Source organism: Microtus pennsylvanicus, chromosome 5 (genome assembly GCF_037038515.1).
Source record: "Microtus pennsylvanicus isolate mMicPen1 chromosome 5, mMicPen1.hap1, whole genome shotgun sequence".
NCBI lineage: Eukaryota > Metazoa > Chordata > Mammalia > Rodentia > Cricetidae > Microtus > Microtus pennsylvanicus.
The window spans coordinates 42,705,065-42,725,300 of record NC_134583.1 but is presented as its reverse complement, the minus strand read 5'-3'; the positions used below and the strand labels follow the sequence as shown (position 1 = coordinate 42,725,300).

General features: G+C 47.5%; 1 protein-coding gene across 2 annotated transcripts in view; it reads right to left on the bottom strand.

Annotated features, from left to right (window-relative positions):
* The window catches only part of Clpb (ClpB family mitochondrial disaggregase), a 122,348-nt gene extending 119,917 nt beyond the window's left edge, over nt 1–2,431 (bottom strand). For both annotated transcript variants that reach the window (XM_075971629.1, XM_075971630.1), the window contains exon 1: nt 1,964–2,431. In XM_075971629.1, coding sequence (XP_075827744.1) covers nt 1,964–2,363 — 400 coding nt within the window. In that variant the 5' untranslated portion in view covers nt 2,364–2,431. The remainder of the gene's footprint in view (nt 1–1,963) is intronic.
* Between the last annotated feature and the right edge of the window lie 17,805 nt (nt 2,432–20,236).

Sequence of the window (20,236 nt, the reverse complement as noted above, 5' to 3'; positions counted from 1 at the left end):
CCTGCCTCTGCCTCCAGAGTGCTGGGATTAAAGGTGTGTGCTGTCATGCCTGGCTCTTAGGGATTGTTCTCATCCACACACCTAACAACCTCCAGCTGGGAGAGGAAAACCATTCCTTCTAACGTCTATTCTCCCTCCTTCTCTAAGGTCACAGAGCGGGGAGAAAAGAGCTGTAACCTGGGGCATTCTGGGCTCACAGACTTGCCTTGGCTTTCCACTACCTACAGCAGAATTCATCTTGGCTCCTGAAGGGACCTGTTTCTCAGAACATTGAACTGAAGGACTCTGCTCAAAATCCCCTATCAAGTAAGTGAGAAGGGCCAGAACGGGCCACAGTTTGAGTCATTTCATTACGTGGCACTGACATTCATGTGCCACAGAGTCCAGCCTAGGGCCCTGAGTTCATACACATTTCCCCTGTTCTTCAGTCTGTGCTCATGAACCTTCATGCTCTATATTGCCTGCAGAATCCTACACACTCCTGGCCTGGCATGCAGGGCCCATTTCTCTTCTCTCACTTCATGCCCTGTCTTCCAACCTCGTCAAAGAGCTCGCTCCCCCACACCAAGCTGACTGAAGTCTATGGACTTCAGTGTATGGAATCCAATCCAATCCAAGGCACATTTGTTAAGTATCCCCTTCCACAAGCCACACACTGTGGACAGATTTTAGTATTAGGGAAATACTAATAAAAGTAAGATGCAGACCTGGCCATCATGGGGTGCACACACACGCACACACGCACTTATATTTCCTGTGTTCCTTCAGAACTCAAGTTCAAATTCCCCGTCTTCCAAGAATTGCTCGTCCTCCAGGAAGGCTATCCTGACCCTAATAGCTCTCTGACCTTCTTTATACTGGCTAGCCCTGCATGGCCAACTGCCTTAACTGGCTTGGTTTAAAGTTGGGGCTTTTTGAACACCTAGCCCCAAACTAAGTGGAGAGAACGCTACCTCCACACACACACACACGAGCTGCGAGTCAATCATATAATCACTGCATGTTTAAGCTAGAAGGGCCCTTCTTCAATACCCTCAGTAATAGAGAGAAAACTGGACCAGCGAAGAACAAGAGTTCAGCTTTCCAAAGTGCGTGAGACAGTACAAAACAAGATCCTGGTGTCCTCATTCCTCATCCAAAGCCCTTTCTTCTCAGGTGGCCACATCTTACTGAACACACAAATGAAAGTCAAGGCAGTGCTCAGTCTTGCTCAACAATCTGAGTTCAGGGTGCATGGAACCCACCAGCACCATGCTTTAACAAGATCCTTCCTCACCAGCTCTCCGTATTTAGGTAAGAAGCCAGTCCGGGTTAGCTACCTCCACTTCTTAGCCTATCCCTCCTGCTCCCAGTCTCCAGAGAGCTACCTTCCTTCTGCCAACTACCTGTTCCCCCAGGCTCCACCCCCACACCCAATACAATGTTCACCTTAAGCACAACACTAAGCATAGCAAAACACTAAGGAACTGCTGAACAGACTCTGAACTCCAAGAGAGGTCAAAGCGTCAGTCTTAGCAGAGTACTGAGAAATTGCCTTCACTATACAGTGGGGAAACTAAGACCAAAGAGGAGCATGGGAGTCAAGCCAGCATCAGAACCAAGGGTCCTCCTTCCTCGGGCCTTTCTACAGGCAAACATGTAGAGGTGTCGCTAAGCTGCTGGGGCTTCCTGGAGACCTCTTGTAAGACTAATGGACTAGGCTATAATTAGACAGTCACTCCAATGTCCCCATTATACAGATATACAAACTGATGTAGGGGACTAGACCTACAATGGCAAATTATGTAACTGCAAGCAGTGAATTTTCCAGGGCAACTTGTTGCCTCTGGCAGCAGATAGGTACCTGGGTCTCTCCAAGGATAAGGTAATGCGGGTCTGAATTTACAAACACCATCAACTCTCCAAAGGAGTCAGGACCCACCCCCACACCTCTCCCTGGAACCCAGACAGGCCCCATAATCACCCTTGTTGGAAGGACTCTTGCTGTAGCAATGAACCACCAGCGCCGTGGCCAGGGCCCACATGCCCAGTCCTGCCTTGTTGGGGACCCCATTCCAGCTGTCCTGTCCGGGCAGTGTTTCTTCGGGGCTAGGACCGTGTCCCCACGAGGCGGCGGCTAGGCAGGAGATCTCGGTGCGTTCTCCACGGCGCCCCCCGGTGGCTGCCCCCCGTCCGGGGAACGAGATAGAAGATGCTCCACGGCGCACCCAGGCGGCAGCTTTCAGCCGCTGCGGCTCTCCCCGGTCTGCGGTGGTTACGCTCCTGCCGTAAGCACTTCCGCGGCTTTGGAATGATGGAGACTTGAGTAACCCTAGGAAGAGCCGCGGCGCCGGCGCGGTTCGCCTCAACACAGCGGACAACATCCTTACACCTGCTTCTACAACCCCTTGGAGCCGGCCCCTGTGCAAGCCACGACCAACATGGCTGCCGCGGCGCGTTCGAAGACGCCGCTTATGGGGTGGGACTGCGCACTACCTCACGGGAGTGGTAGTCCACAGCCCCTGATCTTTCCTTAGCTAGAGAATGAACAAACTACATTTCCCTGAGGGCTGTGGGATGACGTCACAATGACCGCTAACTTAGAGGTCTTAGGAGAATGTTGGGAAATGAAGTTCTGGTAGAGGGGCGTAAAAAGAGAACTCTCTGGTGGGGGCGTGGCAATTAGAATCCAAGATTCCAGAGCCGGTGTGTGTGTTGTTGACACAGAGTGTTAATCCGTTTTTGGAAGGTGGGAATTTGGGAGATTGGAGTTCAAGGTCATTTTGGTTTAGGTCAATCCAAGAACCAATTCCCTAGTTGAAACACGTGACAAAATTCCTCACTAGTTTAAATAAAATTGTATCTTCGGCTGGACGGTGGTGGCGCGTGGCTTTAATCCCAACACTCGGGAGGCAGAGGCAGGAGGATTTCTATGAGTTCGAGGCCAGCCTGGTCTACCAAGCGAGTTCCAGGACAGCTAGGATTGTTAAACAGAAAAACCCTGTCTTGAAAAAACAAAGTAAATGGAGACTTGTTAAGTAAACTGCACCCCTCCCCACCTTTGTTTCAGGTTGGTAAGACGCCTGGCGTGCTCGCTTCAGCAGCACACACACTAAAACGATTCCTAGGGTTGGGCATAGATGCTCAAGCAGACCTCTGTGAATTTGAGGTCAGTCTGCTCTATATAGTGAGTTCCAGGACAGCCAAGACTAGGCAGAGAGACCTTCTGTCAAAAGAATATATATATTAAAGAAAGGGAGATTCTTAGACTTTGAAGCATCTTGTTTAAGTGTTGTGTAATGGTGAATCTGTGGATTATGCTACAATATATTTATTTCTTTTGTAGTTGGTAGACAACCATATACATAGCTGTGTCTGGCTTGTTACAGAATAGGTTTGGGATCTTCTGAGGAAAGCCGTTCGTCCTACTGAGTTGTTCCTGATCTAGAGGCTACAGAGAAAGCCTTGTAGGTAGGATGCTCCCTGGTTTTACACTAGAGCCTCAACCCTTTGGTTTCCTTCTGTATTAGTGCTACACTACTAGGTGTGTATATGTGTGTGTATGTGTGTGTGTGTGTGTGTGTAAGATTTCACTTCTTTTATGTGTATGAGTGTTTACCTACATGTGTCTATGTGTGTGCCATGTGTATGTAGGAGCCCAAAGAGTCCAGAACAAACTGTAGGACCCCAGTAGTGGGAGTTACAGGTGGTTGTGAGCTGCCAGATGGGAACCAAATCCTGCCTAGTCCTCTGCAAGCACAACAAATACTTAAACACTGAGTCATTGTTCCAGCCCCTTTTAATGTTATATGGTAGTTTGTTTTTAATCTTTGTGGTGCGGGAATTAGGCCAGGGCTTTGTGCATATACTGGGGGGTAGCCCTCTACCGCTGAGGGCTTTGTGCAGACCAGAGGAGCCCTCTACCACTGAGCCACATACTCATCCCACTTCAGAGTTTTCAACGTGCTGGTGAGAACCCCACACCCCTGCCATTGCTAATGGTTTCCAGGGCTCTCCTGACTAAGAGTCTTCTAGTCTCAGTCCTAACTGCGGTGGTGATGCCAAACTGTGCACCACTAAGACACTGGCTCTTTCTTTTTGTCCCTACAGGTGAGGGAACAGGGCTCCTCCTCCAAAGGGGGGTGGTAAGTTGGTTGTGGGATTTTCCTCTTTGGAAACTTTTAAAGTGTCCCATGTAGAGCTTGGGGTTCAGGGAACAGTTACACTTTTCCTATTGAATGGCTCTGCAGAGTTTTCTTGTATTTACTAATTTTTCTAGGTCACATATACCCATCTTTTCATTTAGAGGTTCGAATGCTCAGGCCTGGACAGCAGCTGCTCCCAGGTTCTCTCTATGTCTGGGAAGAGAATAGCCATCATCTCTGTCCCTAGAGCTGGACCTGCAGGGCTCCACTGGGCTCAGCATCTCAGCAAGGCTGCCCTGTCTGTCACCACATCATCTGCTTGGCCGAGGTTCTGCTGCATGAAGAGCAGACACAGTGTGCTAGTCTTGCCTCGCTTTGGTCTGTGCTGTGCAATAGAAGGTCACACCAACTCCATAATTCAAGAGATACACACAATATACAATGAGCCCATTTCTGAAGTGCCTTTAGATATGTTTAGACAAACCCAGAGCCTTTGTGACACCCGCCAAAATCAGTATTTGCATGACCCTGAAAGAAACCTGGCCCCTTCCCAAGTGTCCTCCCACATGCCAGCTCGCAGAGCCCAGCCTGCTCAGAGAGCTGAGTCTTAGAAGAGGCACATGGTGCACATTCTTTAGCCTGGATTCTGCCACCTAACAGAGCAGGGTCCCCAGGTCCAGCCAATGTCACAAGTGGTCCTGCTCCTCTCATTCCAAACTGATGTTTGTCCCTACAGGCGAGGGAATAGAGCGGTTGTCCCTTGTGTTCTGTTTTGTCTGATGTAATCTTCTGAGTATGTCTCGGTTTGGACCAATGTTTCCATTCTCTTGGAAAAGTACTATAGAGTTATTGGGTATCCATCAGAGAAGACTACTTGGACATGGGTATAAGCCAACAGAAAGTCCGTGTTAGCCGGCTGTGACTACACTGGGTGTTCAGGACCCAAGTACAGGCCGAAACCTTTCTCAGGGTGAACTTATAAGCACAAAAACCATGTTCTGGGTTGACATGCTTCAGCTAACAAAAACAGTCAGCTAGAAGCAGAGCTACAGAAACCAAAGACCAAGTGTAAAGGTAAAATTTAAAATGCTATGAATTCCGAGTGGCTGCAGCAGGCAGCCGGCCATGAGACCACACCGCAGGTCCCCGAGCAGGGGATAGGCAGCGGGCCCCAGAACAGTCAGTCCCAGGCAGGGACGGCGCACGAGACCACACCACAGGTCTTCAAAGGCGGCTGGTCCTCGGAGGTGGGCGAGAGACACGCCATGCTTATGGGTTATGGAAGTATGGAAGGGAAGGGAGAGAAGGAGAAGAGGAGAGAGAGAAAGAGGGAGAGGGAGAAGAGAGAAGAGAGAAGGGAGAGACAGAAGCTGCCTCTTCGAGAGGGAGACGGAAAAGGAAGAGACTCGGGCTGGAAGCTGAAAATCAGCTTTCCTCAGCAGATGGGAGGGAGTGGGCATGGCTTGTCTCTTAGAGAGACAGGACAGACCATTACACTAAGGTCAGTACCTTTAGAGACTTTCCCAGAACTACAGACTTTGGTGGATTAGGTCTTCATTTTCATTTTGTCTGGTTTTTATGAATGATACTTCCATCATGGAGTCAGTTGTGCCTCTTAAGGTCTGGAAGCCTGTTACAAGAGTTGCATATAATTGTGTGTGAAAATATTTTCTATGTGTAAAATAACTGTGACAAGCTTGTGAAGACACTCCCAGGTGAGAGTGCCAAAGACAGGAGCTCATCACCAAAGCAGAGCATTGGAACTTAAGTTATAATTATACTAGTATACCCATAAAATAAGGAAATTGTTGATTTAGTTTGGTTTCTCGAGACAGGGCTTCTCTGTGTAGCCCTGGCTATCCTGAAACTCTCTCTGTAGACCAGGCTGGCCTCTGCCTCCAGAGTGCTGGAATTAAAGGTGTGTGCCACTACTGACAGGCTTAATTTTTTTTGGGTAACATTTCTGTGTAGCTCAAACTGACCTTGTACTTTCTATATGGTTGAGGAGGAGCTTGAACTCCTGATGTTACATCACACAAGTTAGGAGTACCCTATGCCTGATGTAAATTGTTGTTCTTGTAATAGGCACAGTGAGGCATCAGGATGGCAAGCAGAAAGGAGAGTTTAATTGCTCCAGTGAACTTGAAGCATTTACTCTGAGTATGTAGTATTCATCCTCTCTGTTGTTTCTGGAAGATGGTTCATTGATTGTGTTCAGTATCATCCAAACTGGCAAACCATTTCTTTCCTTGCGTAGAAACACTGCCATCTTGTGGACTTCTATGTGAATGCAACTCTAAAATGAGAACTTTTGTACACTCCTCTCTGTTCCATTCCTCTCAATAAATATGCACTGAGCGTCCATCTTGGGCTTTTGCCTACCCTTCAAAACTTACAACCTGTTGCAGGGTGTGGTGGTGCAACTTTTAATCCCAACACTCTGGAGGCAGAGGCAGAGGGATCTCTGTGAGTTTGAGGCCAACTTGGTCTACAGAGGGAATAAAACATCCATAATTCAGCTATGCAGAAAGAACTTGCCTCAAAACAAACAAACAAAACTTCCAGGCTCATTTACTGGGCCCAAGAGAGTATGCGAATGCATGAACAAGACATGGAGTGGTTAGCTGGCAGCCCTGTGATCAACAGGTAATGTCAACACAGAGTTCTGGGTCACCATGGAGACAGACCAGATTTCTCTGGAGACCATGGAGGCTGGGTGGTCAGGGAAGGAAGTATCCTTTATCAGTTCTGTTCCTCTAGAGATCCCCGAGTGTTCCTAGAGCCTCAAGTGTGAAGTAGAGGGACCGAAGAAGCCCAGCTCTGCAGGTGAGCACACTTACTCGGTTCTCTCAGCAAGTTTCCTGAGATGGACTTGAGGCATTGAACCCGGAGCTTCCTTTCTGTCTCACCATGAAAATCGTGTTCTGTTCTCTGGACCCTGTGCTTGCTGCTCAACACATTGAAAACAAGCAAGGGGCTCAGCGGGTAAACGCATTTGCTTGTTTAGTCTTGGAAGCCTTGGCAGAAAGAAAGAAAGAAAGAAAGAAAGAAAGAAAGAAAGAAAGAAAGAAAGAAAGAAAGAGCGAGCTGATTCTCGACAGTTGACCTCTGACCTCCATGTATGGTGTTGTGCCATGGATCTCTCTCTTTGTTTCCCTGCCTGTCGCTGTCTCTGTCTCATCTCTTTCTTCTCTCTCTCTCTCTCTCTCTCTCTCTCTCTCTCTCTCTCTCTCTCTCTCTCATACACACAACAATACATTTAAAAAAAGAGACAAGGGAGAGAGGGTTTGTTTGGACTGATGATTTTAGAGGATTCAGTCCTTGGGTACTTGAACCACATCCTTGGGAAGAAACATCAAAGTGGCAGGAGTGTGTGCGAAAGGAAAGCTGTTTGCCTGAGGGCAGAGCAAAGGTAGAGAAAGGAGACTACAGAATCAGCCTAGGGCCTGCTCACAGACCCTGTACCTCCTCTGACTAGGCTCTACCTCCTGCCTTCCACCAACAACCATGGTGTTGGGACTCCATCAAGGGGCTAATCTCGTCATTGGATCTAATCGTCTCTGAAAATGTCACCACGAATGGCACCCTAAGGTGGGATTTACTCATCTAGGTACTTAGTCTCGTTTACAAATATCTGGACAGATAAGAGGAAGAGGCAGGACTGGGCACGGGGAGACAATGAATGGTGGAGACCTGGTCACGCCTTAGCCCACCATTGCTGTGAGCAGAGTCCAGGCCAGACGGAGACGATGTAGCTTTGGATGCTCTGCCCGCTCTCCCATCTCTCCCACCTGGCTCAGCCACCAGTAAAGGCACACACTCGCTGACTGTGGACAGCAAGCTCTTGATCAGGAGGATCTGAGCAGTGTATCACCACGACTACCCAAACCCTGCTCACTGTCCTTTACTGACCAATTGTCCAGTGAACTCTGTGCTTGCTTCTGCATTGTTTGCTGGGAGACAGGAACAGATAGATACAGGAGGATGAAGCAGAAGGAGATCTGGCCCTCCAGGTGAGTCTAGAGGGGAGTCACATGATTAGAGGGAAGGGTGGGGAGTTCACGGACAGTGAGAGGACCTAGACAGGCTTACCCTTCTAGTGTGGGCAGCCTTGACTAGGTACGTCAGTGTAGCTGAGCTTTTAAAGAGAAAACGTTCCCATCTGGTCTCTCATCCCTCACTCTATATCCCTTCCGTTTGACTGAGTATTTTCCTCATGTGAGTGCCACCCGTCACTCCTCATCTGCAGCGACACTCTGGGTATATCCTGGTCTCTAAATGCCTGTCGTTCTGTTGAATTTTGTTATCTCCCTCAGTCAATGTGCTTGTATTCTTTTTTTTTTAATACTATACACACAGAGCCTGTTGTGAGGTATCTGCCAGAGAAGCCGCCTTGGACATGGGTGTAAGCTAATAGAAAGTGTCTGTCCTCCAGCTGGAGACCGAACGGGTTTGTGTGACTGGAGTGTAGTTCCAAGCCTTTCTCGGGGGAACTATTTTTTGGGAAAAAAGGGGGGATTTATTTATTTATTTATGTATTTATGTATTATGTATACAATGTTCTGTCCGCATGTATGCCTGAAGCCAGCAGAGGGCGCCAGAGCTCATTACAGATGGTTGTGAGCCACCATGTGGTTGCTGGGAATTGAACTCGGGACCTCTGGAGGAGTAGCCAGTGATCTCAATCATTGAGCTATCTCTCCAGCCCCAGGGTGAACTTTAAAGCATAAAAAGCACACCCAGGTTGACACACCTCAGTGAGCAAGGACACTTAGCCAGAATCAGCCAGAAGCAGAACTACAAAAGCCAAAAGCAAGACCATCCCATTTGAGGACTTTCCAAGAACTATGGACTTTGATGGATTAGGTCATTGTTCTCATTTTGGCAGATGCTGCTGCCTAAGTGCTGAGTTTTACAGCCTGAATGGTACTTCAATCATGGCATCCGCTGTTAAGGTCTGAGGGCTTGTTACAAGCCCACAAATCTAAGAGGTTGGACACAGGGGTCTTTAAAGTAGGGAAGGGAGTTATCCAGATGAGAGAACTGTTTAATCTCTGTAGAGCAAACAGTAATTTAGAAATGACTTTAGTTTCTTGCTCTGCAGCCTTGGCTAGCCTGGTAGCCACTGTGTAGCCCAGAAGCGCTGCCAGTCCTCCTCGATTCACATGTCCATTACCTCCTTTGCGGGGAGGAGGCTGTTAGGAAAAACACTTTTGTATGACTGCATTAGCTGTTCTTCTTAAGGATTTATTTATTATCATTTTATGTGTATAGGTGAGTGTGCCTGCATGTCTCTTTTCACAAGTAAGTGTAGTACTTGTGGAGACCAGAAGAGGGCATCAGATCCCTTGGAATGAGCTACAAAGGTTGTGAGCCACCAGTGTTGGGACTCAAACACGAGTCTTGTGGAAAACAGCAAGAGCTCTTAACTCTGTGCAGCCCTGGCTGTCCTGGAGCTCATTACGTAGAACAGAATTGACCTTGAACTCACAGAGATCTGTCTGCCTCTGTCTTCCCAGTGCTGAGCCAAACTGGGCAGCTGCTACACTAATATTTCATTTAAGGAGACCTAAAGGAATTAGGGGCAGCTGGACTGTTGCTTTACTGTTGGACCTTGGCCCAGGGACTCCAGACAGAGTGGGTACTCTACCACAGAGCTGCATCTCCAGTCCTCCGTCACTCCTAATAGAGGGAAAATAATCGCTTGAAATAAGAGCACAGTTCACTTCCTAGCAGTTATGAATGATTCAGTCAGTTGACCTAAATTTGGAAAGACTAAGAAACTGGTGACAGTGGCATAGCAAAGAACAACGTGGAAGTGGGTCTTAGGGATCTGGGCTCCTACCGTCACGGGCCACCATCACCCGGGTGCTCAGAGCGACTCCGAGAAAATGTCTGTCTATGTCAGCTGTCATTGTCACAATAGGTCCGGAACCAGAACCGCTGCAGTGGCGGGGGAAGCTGTGCAAGAACCCAGTGTTGATAAGTCCTAGGTCCTCCCCCCTCCGTCCATATCTAGGAAGGTGAACATCCAAACTGGCTAGGCTCCCACAAAGCCAGCACATTACGTAGGATCAAAACCCCGTGCCATTGTCCTTGGCATCTCATCAGCTCTCATGACTGCTCTTTGGACTGGAGAGGGAGGGGGAAAGGAATGGGGAAGGGGGAGAAGGGTGGGAGGAGGGGGAGAAGGGTGGGAGGAGGGGGAGGGAAATGGGAGGCTGGGAGGAGGTGGAAACTTGTTTTTTTTTCTCATTTTCTCAATAAAAAAAAAAAAGATTAAAAAAAAAAAGAACCCAGTGTTGTAGGGCTCGGATCATGCATATGATATTTTAAGATTAACAACTTAAACATTGTTTCCGACAATAACTTTGAAAGAGCCGTTCAACACTCTGCCTGGTCACCTTGACCTCGTTTACCCTCCAGCTGCTCATTTCCTTCTCTTGTTCTTTTTCTAAAAATTGAGCTCTGTATTTTCCTCTGCTCCTCTCCCTACTTCTCCCCTTCCATTCCCTCCCCTCCCCATGGTCCCCATGCTCCCAATTTACTGAGGAGATCTTGTCTTTTTCTACTTCCCAAGTAGATTAGATCCATGTATGTCTCAGGGTCCTCTTTGTTGTCTAGGTTCTCTGGGGTTGTGAATTGTAGGCTGGTTTTCTTTGCTTTATGTTTAAAAACCACTTATGAGTGAGTACATATGATATTTGTCTTTCTGGATCTGGGTTACCTCACTCAGTATGTTTTCTAGATCCATTCATTTGCCTGCAAATTTCAAGATGTCAATTTTTTTTCTGCTGTGTAGTACTCCATTGTGTAAATGTACCACATTTTCCTTATCCATTCTTCGGTGGAGGGGCATTTAGATTGTTTCCAGGTTCTGGCTATGACAAACAATGCTGCTATGAACATGGTCGAACACATGTCTTTGTAGTATGATTGAACATCCTTTGGCTATATACCCAAAAATGGTATTGCTGGGTCTTGAGGTAGTCTGTTTCTTAATTTTCTGAGAAATCACCATACTTATTTCCAAAGCAGCTGTACCAGTTTACACTCCCACCAGCAATGCAGGAGTGTTCCCTTCACCCCAAGATGTGGTATTTCTATTCACGAATGCTTGTCAGCAAGTGACGGATACCGAGTCCTGTATGTGGGATCATTGCTTTGGGCCAGCTGTCCATGTCTGGTGGTGTGGTGGATAATCTTGGTTGTCAGCTTGACTACATCTGGAATCAACTAAAACAAAACAGACGGACATGCCCATGAGGGAGTTTATTGATTGAATTACTTTAGGTGGAAAGACCCGTCCTAGACCTGGGCCACACCTTTTGGTGGTGCTCTATGTAATAGCAAGGAAGAAGGAAGCACTCGCTTTTTGGCTGCTTGCCCTCACTCTAGCTGACAAGCTTCTCTGTCCTGCTGCTAAGACACTCCTTCACTGGTTTTAGAGCCTTCTTCTTCTTCAGGTTTCCAATGTAGAACAAAGACCAGTAATTCTCTAGGAATCCCCTGGGTCTCCAGCTCCATACTGGGACTGCCGAGACAACTACCAGATTCTTGACCTTTCTGTCAGGAAACAGCCGCTGTTGGACTACTCAGACCACAGCCTGTAAGCCACCCTAACAACCCTCCTTTATATATGTGTGTGTGTGTATGTATGTATGTATATGTATATATATAAATTCTATATGTAAAGGAATCAGCTCTGTTCCTCTAACGAACCCTGACTCATACAGGTGGCGAGGTTTCTACAATGGCTTGGTGGAAAGGGAAGAGCTCCCTCTCTACTGACTGACGCCGGCTTTGAAATGGTTGCTGCTTCTGCCCCAAGTGCTTTCCCCAAACTGCTCCCCACTAGAGCATTGGATTTAGATGTCTGAACCGACATGGGATCTCAAACAATCTTGCCTTTGATGAAAATCTGTCTTATGGCAAAGGAGGTGCATGACAATGACCACAAGGTCCAACATCCTGCCATGTTTTACATATCTTAAGGCTGCCCACGGGACTGCTGGTGAACCGCTCAGCTAAGCTGCCAAGCCGCGGACAGTATTCTTCCCAGACGGAGTGTATCCATTGCCTGCTAGCTAGTGTATAACGCTGAAATAAAATGGCCCCCCTCTGGCTGTGGAAGAGCGTTTGCTGGGCACAGGAAGCTCTATGTTTGAACTGCAGTGCTCCAGAGAGGGAGGAGGAAGGGAGAGCAGGGTGGGGAACTTGGCCCCTCTCCTCATCACTTCTAATAACACCCCTAAACATTTGTTCCTGCCCTCGGTGTAGTCCTGGGGGTGGAGGACTTTCAGCTGGGGCTCTATAAAGCCACTAGGCATTTTGAGTCTACGGCAGACATCTGGTCACTGTGCCTGTGGTCGCGCAGGCAATGAAAGCAGTACTGATTCAGGTTACTGACCTTGATAATCATGACAAGCAGATGGAGCCTCTGAGGAGGATGTTTGCAATGCAGAATTCAATGGCATGTCTTGGCACCTCTACACCTAGAAATAACTGAAGGAGCAATGGCAGCAGCCGCCGCTTGGCAGGGTCAAGGTACAAAGAGCTTTATTCCTGAGAAATGATGGCCACTGGCACCTGACCAGGCTGAAAACTAAATGAGACAATGCTAGAATAGGTGCAGGAGACGAAAGAGAGTACCATTCGTTACTAACAACTGGGAGGATTGCTGTTTTCTATTTTATTATTTTATTTTATTTTATGTGTATGAAGATTTTGCCTGCTTGTGCGTCTGAACATCATATGTGTGCCTTGTGTACAAGGAGGCCAGAAGAAGGTTTTGGATCCCTTGGAACCGGAGTAATGGATGGTTGTGGACTACACGGGGGTCCTGGAAATCAAACCCAGATCCTCTAGAAGGTCAGTGTTCTACTGAGCCATTTTGACATCCCCACGGCTTGCTTTTATAATCACTATGTATTAAAGCTACTAATAGAAATTGTAGACAGCTATCATCTTTAACTAGCTGGATTTAATAGAGTGGATATAAGATTAAAAAAAAAAAAGAGCCTAGCCAGACACGGTGGTATTGCCTGGGAGCACTTGGAGAGTGCTCAGTGCTTGGGAGACAGAGTCAGGCGTGTCTCTTTGGGCTCATGGCAACCCTGTTCTACATAGTAAGTTCTAGATCAGCCAGGACTACATAGTGAGACCCTATTGAGTAGACAGACAGACGGAGAGACAGAGAGATAGATAGAGGGATGGATAGATAGAGAGATAGATAGAGAGATAGAGCACCGAATGGTGGAAAAGCTGACTGACTATACCAGAGTCTGAGGTGCCCTGTGTCAAAACTACTTAGCTTCTCTTGGATTTTAGCCATTACAGTAGTAACTGATCATTTTTTATGACTGTGATCCCAAATGTATAGAAAGCATCCCTTTGCAGGGGCCATCACCTAAGGCTTCATGTTTTCATATTTAAACTCTATCAGATCCATGGGCTGGAGAGATGGCTCAGCAGTTAAGAACACTTGCTGGCCGGGCGGTGGTGGCGCACGCCTTTAATCCCAGCACTCGGGAGGCAGAGGCAGGCGGATCTCTGTGAGTTCGAGACCAGCCTGGTCTACAAGAGCTAGTTCCAGGACAGGCTCCAAAACCACAGAGAAACCCTGTCTCGAAAAACCAAAAAAAAAAAAAAAAAAAAAAAAAAAAAAGAACACTTGCTGCTCTTGCAGAGGACCCAGGTTCAATTCCCAGTACCTATGTGGGGGTGGCTCAAAACCACCTGCAACTCCAGCTCCAGAGGATCCAACACCCTCTTCTGGCCTCCTTAGGTTCCTACATGCATACAGACATTTAATCAAGACCCAGGGCAGCTTCCTAAGGTCTGCTTGCGATTCTTCAGTGAGGACTTGGCAGCCTCCCTGCCCACCCCTGCATGTTTTCTGTCTGTTGCAAGACACTTCTCACACCAAACAGCAGGGTACCTTGAGCAACTTAGACCTGCTACAGAGGCTTCTCTTGCTCTGGTCTTCATTCAAAACTTTAAACTTTACACTTGCAAGCCACTGTGTTGATACAACATGTTCAAATGATGTGTACACTCATAACTGTGTGTGTGTTTCTCCCAAATCCTACAGGCCTACCAAGCTGTGGGCTTCTTTGCTCATGGCGGACAATGCACAGTAAACCAACCTGCCTTTCATTTTCAAAGTTGAATTTCAATTTTTCCCAGGCCTTGGACTCCTCCAGTCATTGAAGGAAACTTATATGCCAAATTTTTGAATTGTTAGTATTTATCTTTCATATCCTAGAATGCATGTTTTCTACCAAAGTAGCTGGGAAACCTGGTACTTCCTGCATATCAGGTCCAGTAAGCATAATAGCATCAATGAAAGGAACCTGTCTTATGTTCTGCAAGCCATCAGGACAACCAAGGCTCCTATGTGATGCTGGAAATTGAAGGCTGATGTAGCCCTGAGGTGAATTAGTGAAGGAATACAGCTGTCATGCCACACGAACGCAGTTTGCTTTTCGGTTGAAAAGGAGACATTTCCCAGATGCTGGGGGCTGTATTGATTCGCTCCAATAAAGACACTACACCAAGGTCTCAGCTATAATTGGATTCCCCTCCCAATTATGTCGATAGTGATCTGTTTTCATTCTTCAAGATTCATCAAGATTTTGCATCTGCCAAAAGGACAAATGAAATAAGAGTGTGGCAGGATAATAACCACGCATCTCTCAAAGCCTGGCAATGGGACAACCTTTGCAGTTTCTTCCAGGGTGCATTGCCGTTGTGGCACTGAGCGAGACGGCGTTGTCTCCCTAAATACCGACAATAAATAGATCTTGGCAACTCCAAGTTGGTGGACCGCCATGTTTCTCAACGACCCCCTTGTAGAATTTATGTTTCCAGTACTTTCTCCCTGATAGATTCCTCTGTGTGTACGTGTGCGTGTGCGTGTGTGTGTGTCTGTGTCTGTGTGGTGTGAACTGGGAGCTGTGGTCATCTTTGTCCACTCTGGACTCCTCATGCCAGCCAATCAGCAGACAATAAAAGACCTTTCTGTGCTGGAAGGGGTAGCTGACACTCATTCTCGTGAATGACAATGGTGGTCCTTTCATGACGCAGAGAGTGTATCTGAAACTCAGAGGGCTCTGGGGGGGGGGGAGGAGGGGAGATCCCTTTCCAGTGAGAAGTCAGAGCTGCACTGGCCATGGCCTGAAAAGACCAATGCAAGAGGGCTTCAGGTCTGGATCGTTCCACCAGCCAAGAACCCAGGCCAATGGAAGTTTTCACCAAGCCTAGAACAGCTGATAGATGAAGAAGATAATAAATACCAACCACGGGCCTGGAATTCAAAGACCATCGGCTCTGAACGGACAAAGTATCCCATTAGCCCAGAAGTTCATAAAGCCTGGCACGATGGTGTATGCCTATAACCCCAGAACCTGGGAGGTAGAGCCGGGAGTATCAGAAGTTCAAGATTATCCTCAGCTATATAGCAAGTTTGGGGTTAGCCTGGGCTACAGGAGACCCTGTCTCAAAAAGAAAGTGCTATCAACCATTACCAACTCTAGTAATATAATAACTTGATGCTTTAGTCCTCCTTCTTAGGATACTAAGTGCAACTGGGCATGTGCTTGCAGAATTGAATTTAAACTTCCCTTCTTAGAGAAAAAATGAAATCTTTCTTTCCTCTTGCTTAAGATGCAGTAGGAAAGGATAAAGATAGACCCATATGGTATGGATGAAGGACACGCATGGTACAGGTAAGGATGCAGTGTACACAACTTGCCTGGCTTAACCCCTTCTTCTGGCTGGGGCCCTTTGTTTTATAGGTGAACTGGTTCCTGAGATGGCCCATTTTCTTCCGTCTTTCTGTCTGCCCCGGACAGGCTGTCCAGCTTATCCGCAACAGCATCAGTAACTGTAGCAGCTCCAGCACTAGGGCTGAGCTGACTGGATTTGTGAAGCTCTGGCCCCTAGGGGCCTCCCAGACTGGTCAAATCGTGAGCCCTGCAGGAATGATTCTGAGCAATGGGAGGAAACACATGAGAAGACAGGGACAGGAGATAGATGGCCACCTTCTGCTTCCCGTCAGACAGTGGTTCCGTCTGGACTCTCAACCCAGCTAGGTGTCCTGCAGATGCTGTGGACTGGGTAAAGGACACCATGCAGCCATCTGGGCTCCCTGCCCGACTGTCCCTTTCCCTCACTCTTGCTTCTGTCCACAAAGCATCTGCAAGCTTGTTCTCTTCGGGCTTTGAGTTCGAGGAAACTTGGGTTAGGAAAGAGATGGGAACAGAGAATGAGACACTTGAAACTGAGCATGTGTAAGAGAGGCTTGGGTAGAATGAATGAAGTTCCGTGGAGAAGAGAATCTATCCATCCAGGTCTCTGGGACACTCATCTTGCTGGACATGGACATCCTCACAGTGACACTGGAGTGTTGGAGAATGGTCCAGTAACCAGATTACTTCTCCCCTCATTTTTCTCTTCCTTTCCTACCTCCACTTCTTTCTCATCTTCTTCCCCCTCCTCCTTTTCCTCCCCCTCTTCCTTTTTTTTTTAAAGACAGGTCTCATGTAGCCCAGAATGGCCTCAAACTCACTTTGTATCTGAGAAAGAACTTGAACTTCTTATCCTCTTGCCTCTACCTCCTGAGAGCTGGGATTACAAGCATGAAGTACTGTGCCCCAGCTTAAGCAGTTTTGGGTCTCGAACCCAGTGTTTGGTTGTTTGGTGCATGCTTGGTAAGTGCACTGCCGACTGAGCTTCATCGCGGCCCGGAGGCAGGTGAGGACAGGTGTTTATATATATATGGTGGTTATACATAGCATAGTCTCATCATACGGAGGAGGGTACATTTGGGACTAGCATTGAGAACCTTGGGACTAGCAATGAGAACCAAGGAACGTGATCAAGGACATCATTACGCCCCTGGGCCAGGTGAAACAAAGACTGAGGGATGGCAAACAGCCACCTTGAGAGGACTGCAAAGAAAGAAGCCTTACAGAGCAAGAAGATGACGTGAATTGGGAAAGAGGTAAGGATACCAACTATTCCCAAGATCTTGACTCCAGGGTGCATAGTGGAGAAGCTTCTTGAGAAGTTCTATGGGAAACGGAATCAGAGAGGCGCTATATAAGCTTGATGTCAACTGGAGCTGGGTCAGGAGAGGGAGGAAGAGCTAAAGCCACAAGGCTAAAGCTGCGATTCACCCTGAAGCACCAAGGCATAGAATGATGGAGCAGTTGCCAGTCTGTTTTGTTTTAGAGATTTATTTATTTTTTATGTGCATTGGTGTTTGGCATGCATGCATGTCGGTGTGAGGATGGCAGATCCCCTGGAATTGGAGTTACAGACAGCTGTGAACTGCCATGTGAACTGAACCCAGGTCCTTTGGAAAAGTGGTCAGGGCCCTTAACCACTGAGCCTGCACTCCAGCCCCTCAGTTGCCAGTCTTTAAGGAAGAGAAGTGTGAACAGTCTCACACACACACACACACACACACACACACACACACACACACACACACACCAGGGGTTCCTCCTCAGCCCTGCTGACAGATGAGAGGAGTCCAGTTAGTGAGGGGCCTGAGTTCTGCTCTTGAAGCACAAGGTCGTACTTCTTCATTCCTGTCCACAGGAGGCCTCCAGGATAGTGAATGTCTCCCCTTGTCCCCTTGGGCAGGTGCCCCTGCCTGTCACTACCGTACCAGCGCTGTCTGTTTCTCTGTGCGGTCTCTAGTTACTGGTGTGGAATTGGGCTGTCCTTGGAGTCCACCTCCCCACACCTTTAACTGAACAAAGCCAACAAAACTCTACTTTTAAAGGCTTTTATTATTTATCGCATACTAAAAGCAACTCCACAGGTCTGTTTCAGTCTTATTTTTAACTGAAACAGTGCGATTTTTTTTTTTTTTTGCCTACTTCTTCCTTTTTAGGGAGTTCTCCCAAGTCCAGATAAAAACTGCCTTACCATATGACGGAAGCACCACTCTGGAAAGATGCTAGACCCCTCAAACTCCTCAGCACCAAACTCCTCAAACACCTCAATACCCATCCTGCCGTGCACGAAGGAGACCAGTTCCTGAGTTTGTTCCTTTTTAGATCACTGACATGACCTCGGGAGTCCTCACTCACTTAACTTTTCACAGGAGCTTCCTGTAACATGGCAATCAAAACTCAGAGCAAGCCGGACGGTGGTGGCGCATGCCTTTAATCCCAGCACTCGGGAGGCAGAGGCAGGCGGATCTCTGTGAGTTCGAGACCAGCCTGGTCTACAGAGCTAGTTCCAGGACAGGCTCCAAAGCCACAGGGAAACCCTGTCTCAAAAAACTAAAAAAAAAAAAAAACCCTCAGAGCAAGACAGTACCAGCCCATGAAGGAGGGAGGCGTAGTCCTCTGGGCGCCAGTCTGCCTCACTGTCAACAGGACCCACTGTGGTCTTCCTTTCCATCCTTTGGTTCTCAGGCAGAGGATTAGGTGTGTTTTTTTTTTTTAGCTTGGTTCATGTCTACTTCTTTCTATTTATTTATTTTTCTTAATTGTGTATGTTGGGGCTGGAGAGATGGGTCAGCAGATAAGAGCACCGTTCATGTAGAGAACTCAGATTCAATTCCCAGCACCCACATGGCAGCTCACAACTGTTTATAACTCCTGCTTCAGGGGATCTGATGTCCTTTTGTGATCTTCTTGGGCACCAGGCATGTGTGAAGTGCACAGATATACATTCAGGCAAAATACCCATCCAATAAAATGTTCCCTGTTAACCTCTGTGCCTCTAACCACCCCGCCTCCTCTCCAGCCCCGGTCTAACCACTGCGCCTCCTCTCCAGCCCCTGTTAACCACTGCGCCTCCTCTCCAGCCCCTGTTAACCACTGCGCCTCCTCTCCAGCCCCTGTTAACCACTGCGCCTCCTCTCCAGCCCCTGTTAACCACTGCGCCTCCTCTCCAGCCCCTGTTAACCACTGCGCCTCCTCTCCAGCCCCTGTTAACCACTGCGCCTCCTCTCCAGCCCCTGTTAACCACTGCGCCTCCTCTCCAGCCCCTGTTAACCACTGTGCCTCCTCTCCAGCCCCTGCCTACTTATTTTTGAGACATTTTATGATACCATTGAACCTAGATAAACTTTCATGTCTTTTTGGTTTTTGTTCCCTCACCCATTTTATATAATTCTCACTCTTTATCTTCTCATCAAGAATCTATTTTTACTTTCTGACATCTCCTTCATAACCATTGTTCTCTCTGATACATTGTCGGCTTCCTTTACCTCGGCTGACATCGCCCTGTTTGTGCTGCCTCGGCCTGACACAGCTGCGCGGAGATGTTGCCCTTCGTGGGGAGGGGAGAGGAAGGGAGGAGGGCTTAAAGGACTGTACAAGAAACAAAGAACATACTGATTTGTGCATTTAATTTTTATTTTGTGTTTATGAGGGTTTTGCCTACATGTATGCTCATGTACCACGTGTGTACCTGATGTTCCGGAAGGCCAGAAAAGGCCATCAGCCTTCCTCGAACTGGAGTTAGAGACAGCTATGAGCCGCTATGCAGGTGCTGGGAACTGAACCCAGGTCCTCTGCAAGAGCAGCAGGTGTTCTTAATCCACAGAGCCATCTTCCCAGGCCACTAGCTTTATCCTTTCATTTCTGTTAGTTAATCTTAGCTTTTTCCTTCATTCTAACACAGAAAATTACTTTTCCACTCAGTTTGGCCTGTCTAATATACCTCCCTTTTAATTCATATTTTTCATCTTCTGATGCATTCTTAACTGCAAAACTACCCAAATGTCCAGCCACCTGCAAGTGCTTTCTTACTTTTATAAATATTTTTCATTGTTCATTTATTCATTCATCTGAGACTTGGATTCACTATGTATCCCTTGGCCTTCGCCTTGAAGTTGTCACTAGGTAGCTCAGATTGACCTGAACTTGCAGCAATCCTCCTGTCTTAACCTTCCAACTTTCTGGCATTGCAGGTCTGAACTATTATGCCCAGTTGATACATATCTGTCAAAGATGTCTTTTTCTTCTCCAAGACAATTCTGGTGTGTGTGTGTGTGTGTGTGTGTGTGTGTGTGTGTGTGTGTGTGTAATAAGGCCTGCATAGCTGAGAATGACTTTGAACCCCTGATCCTCTTGCCTCCACTA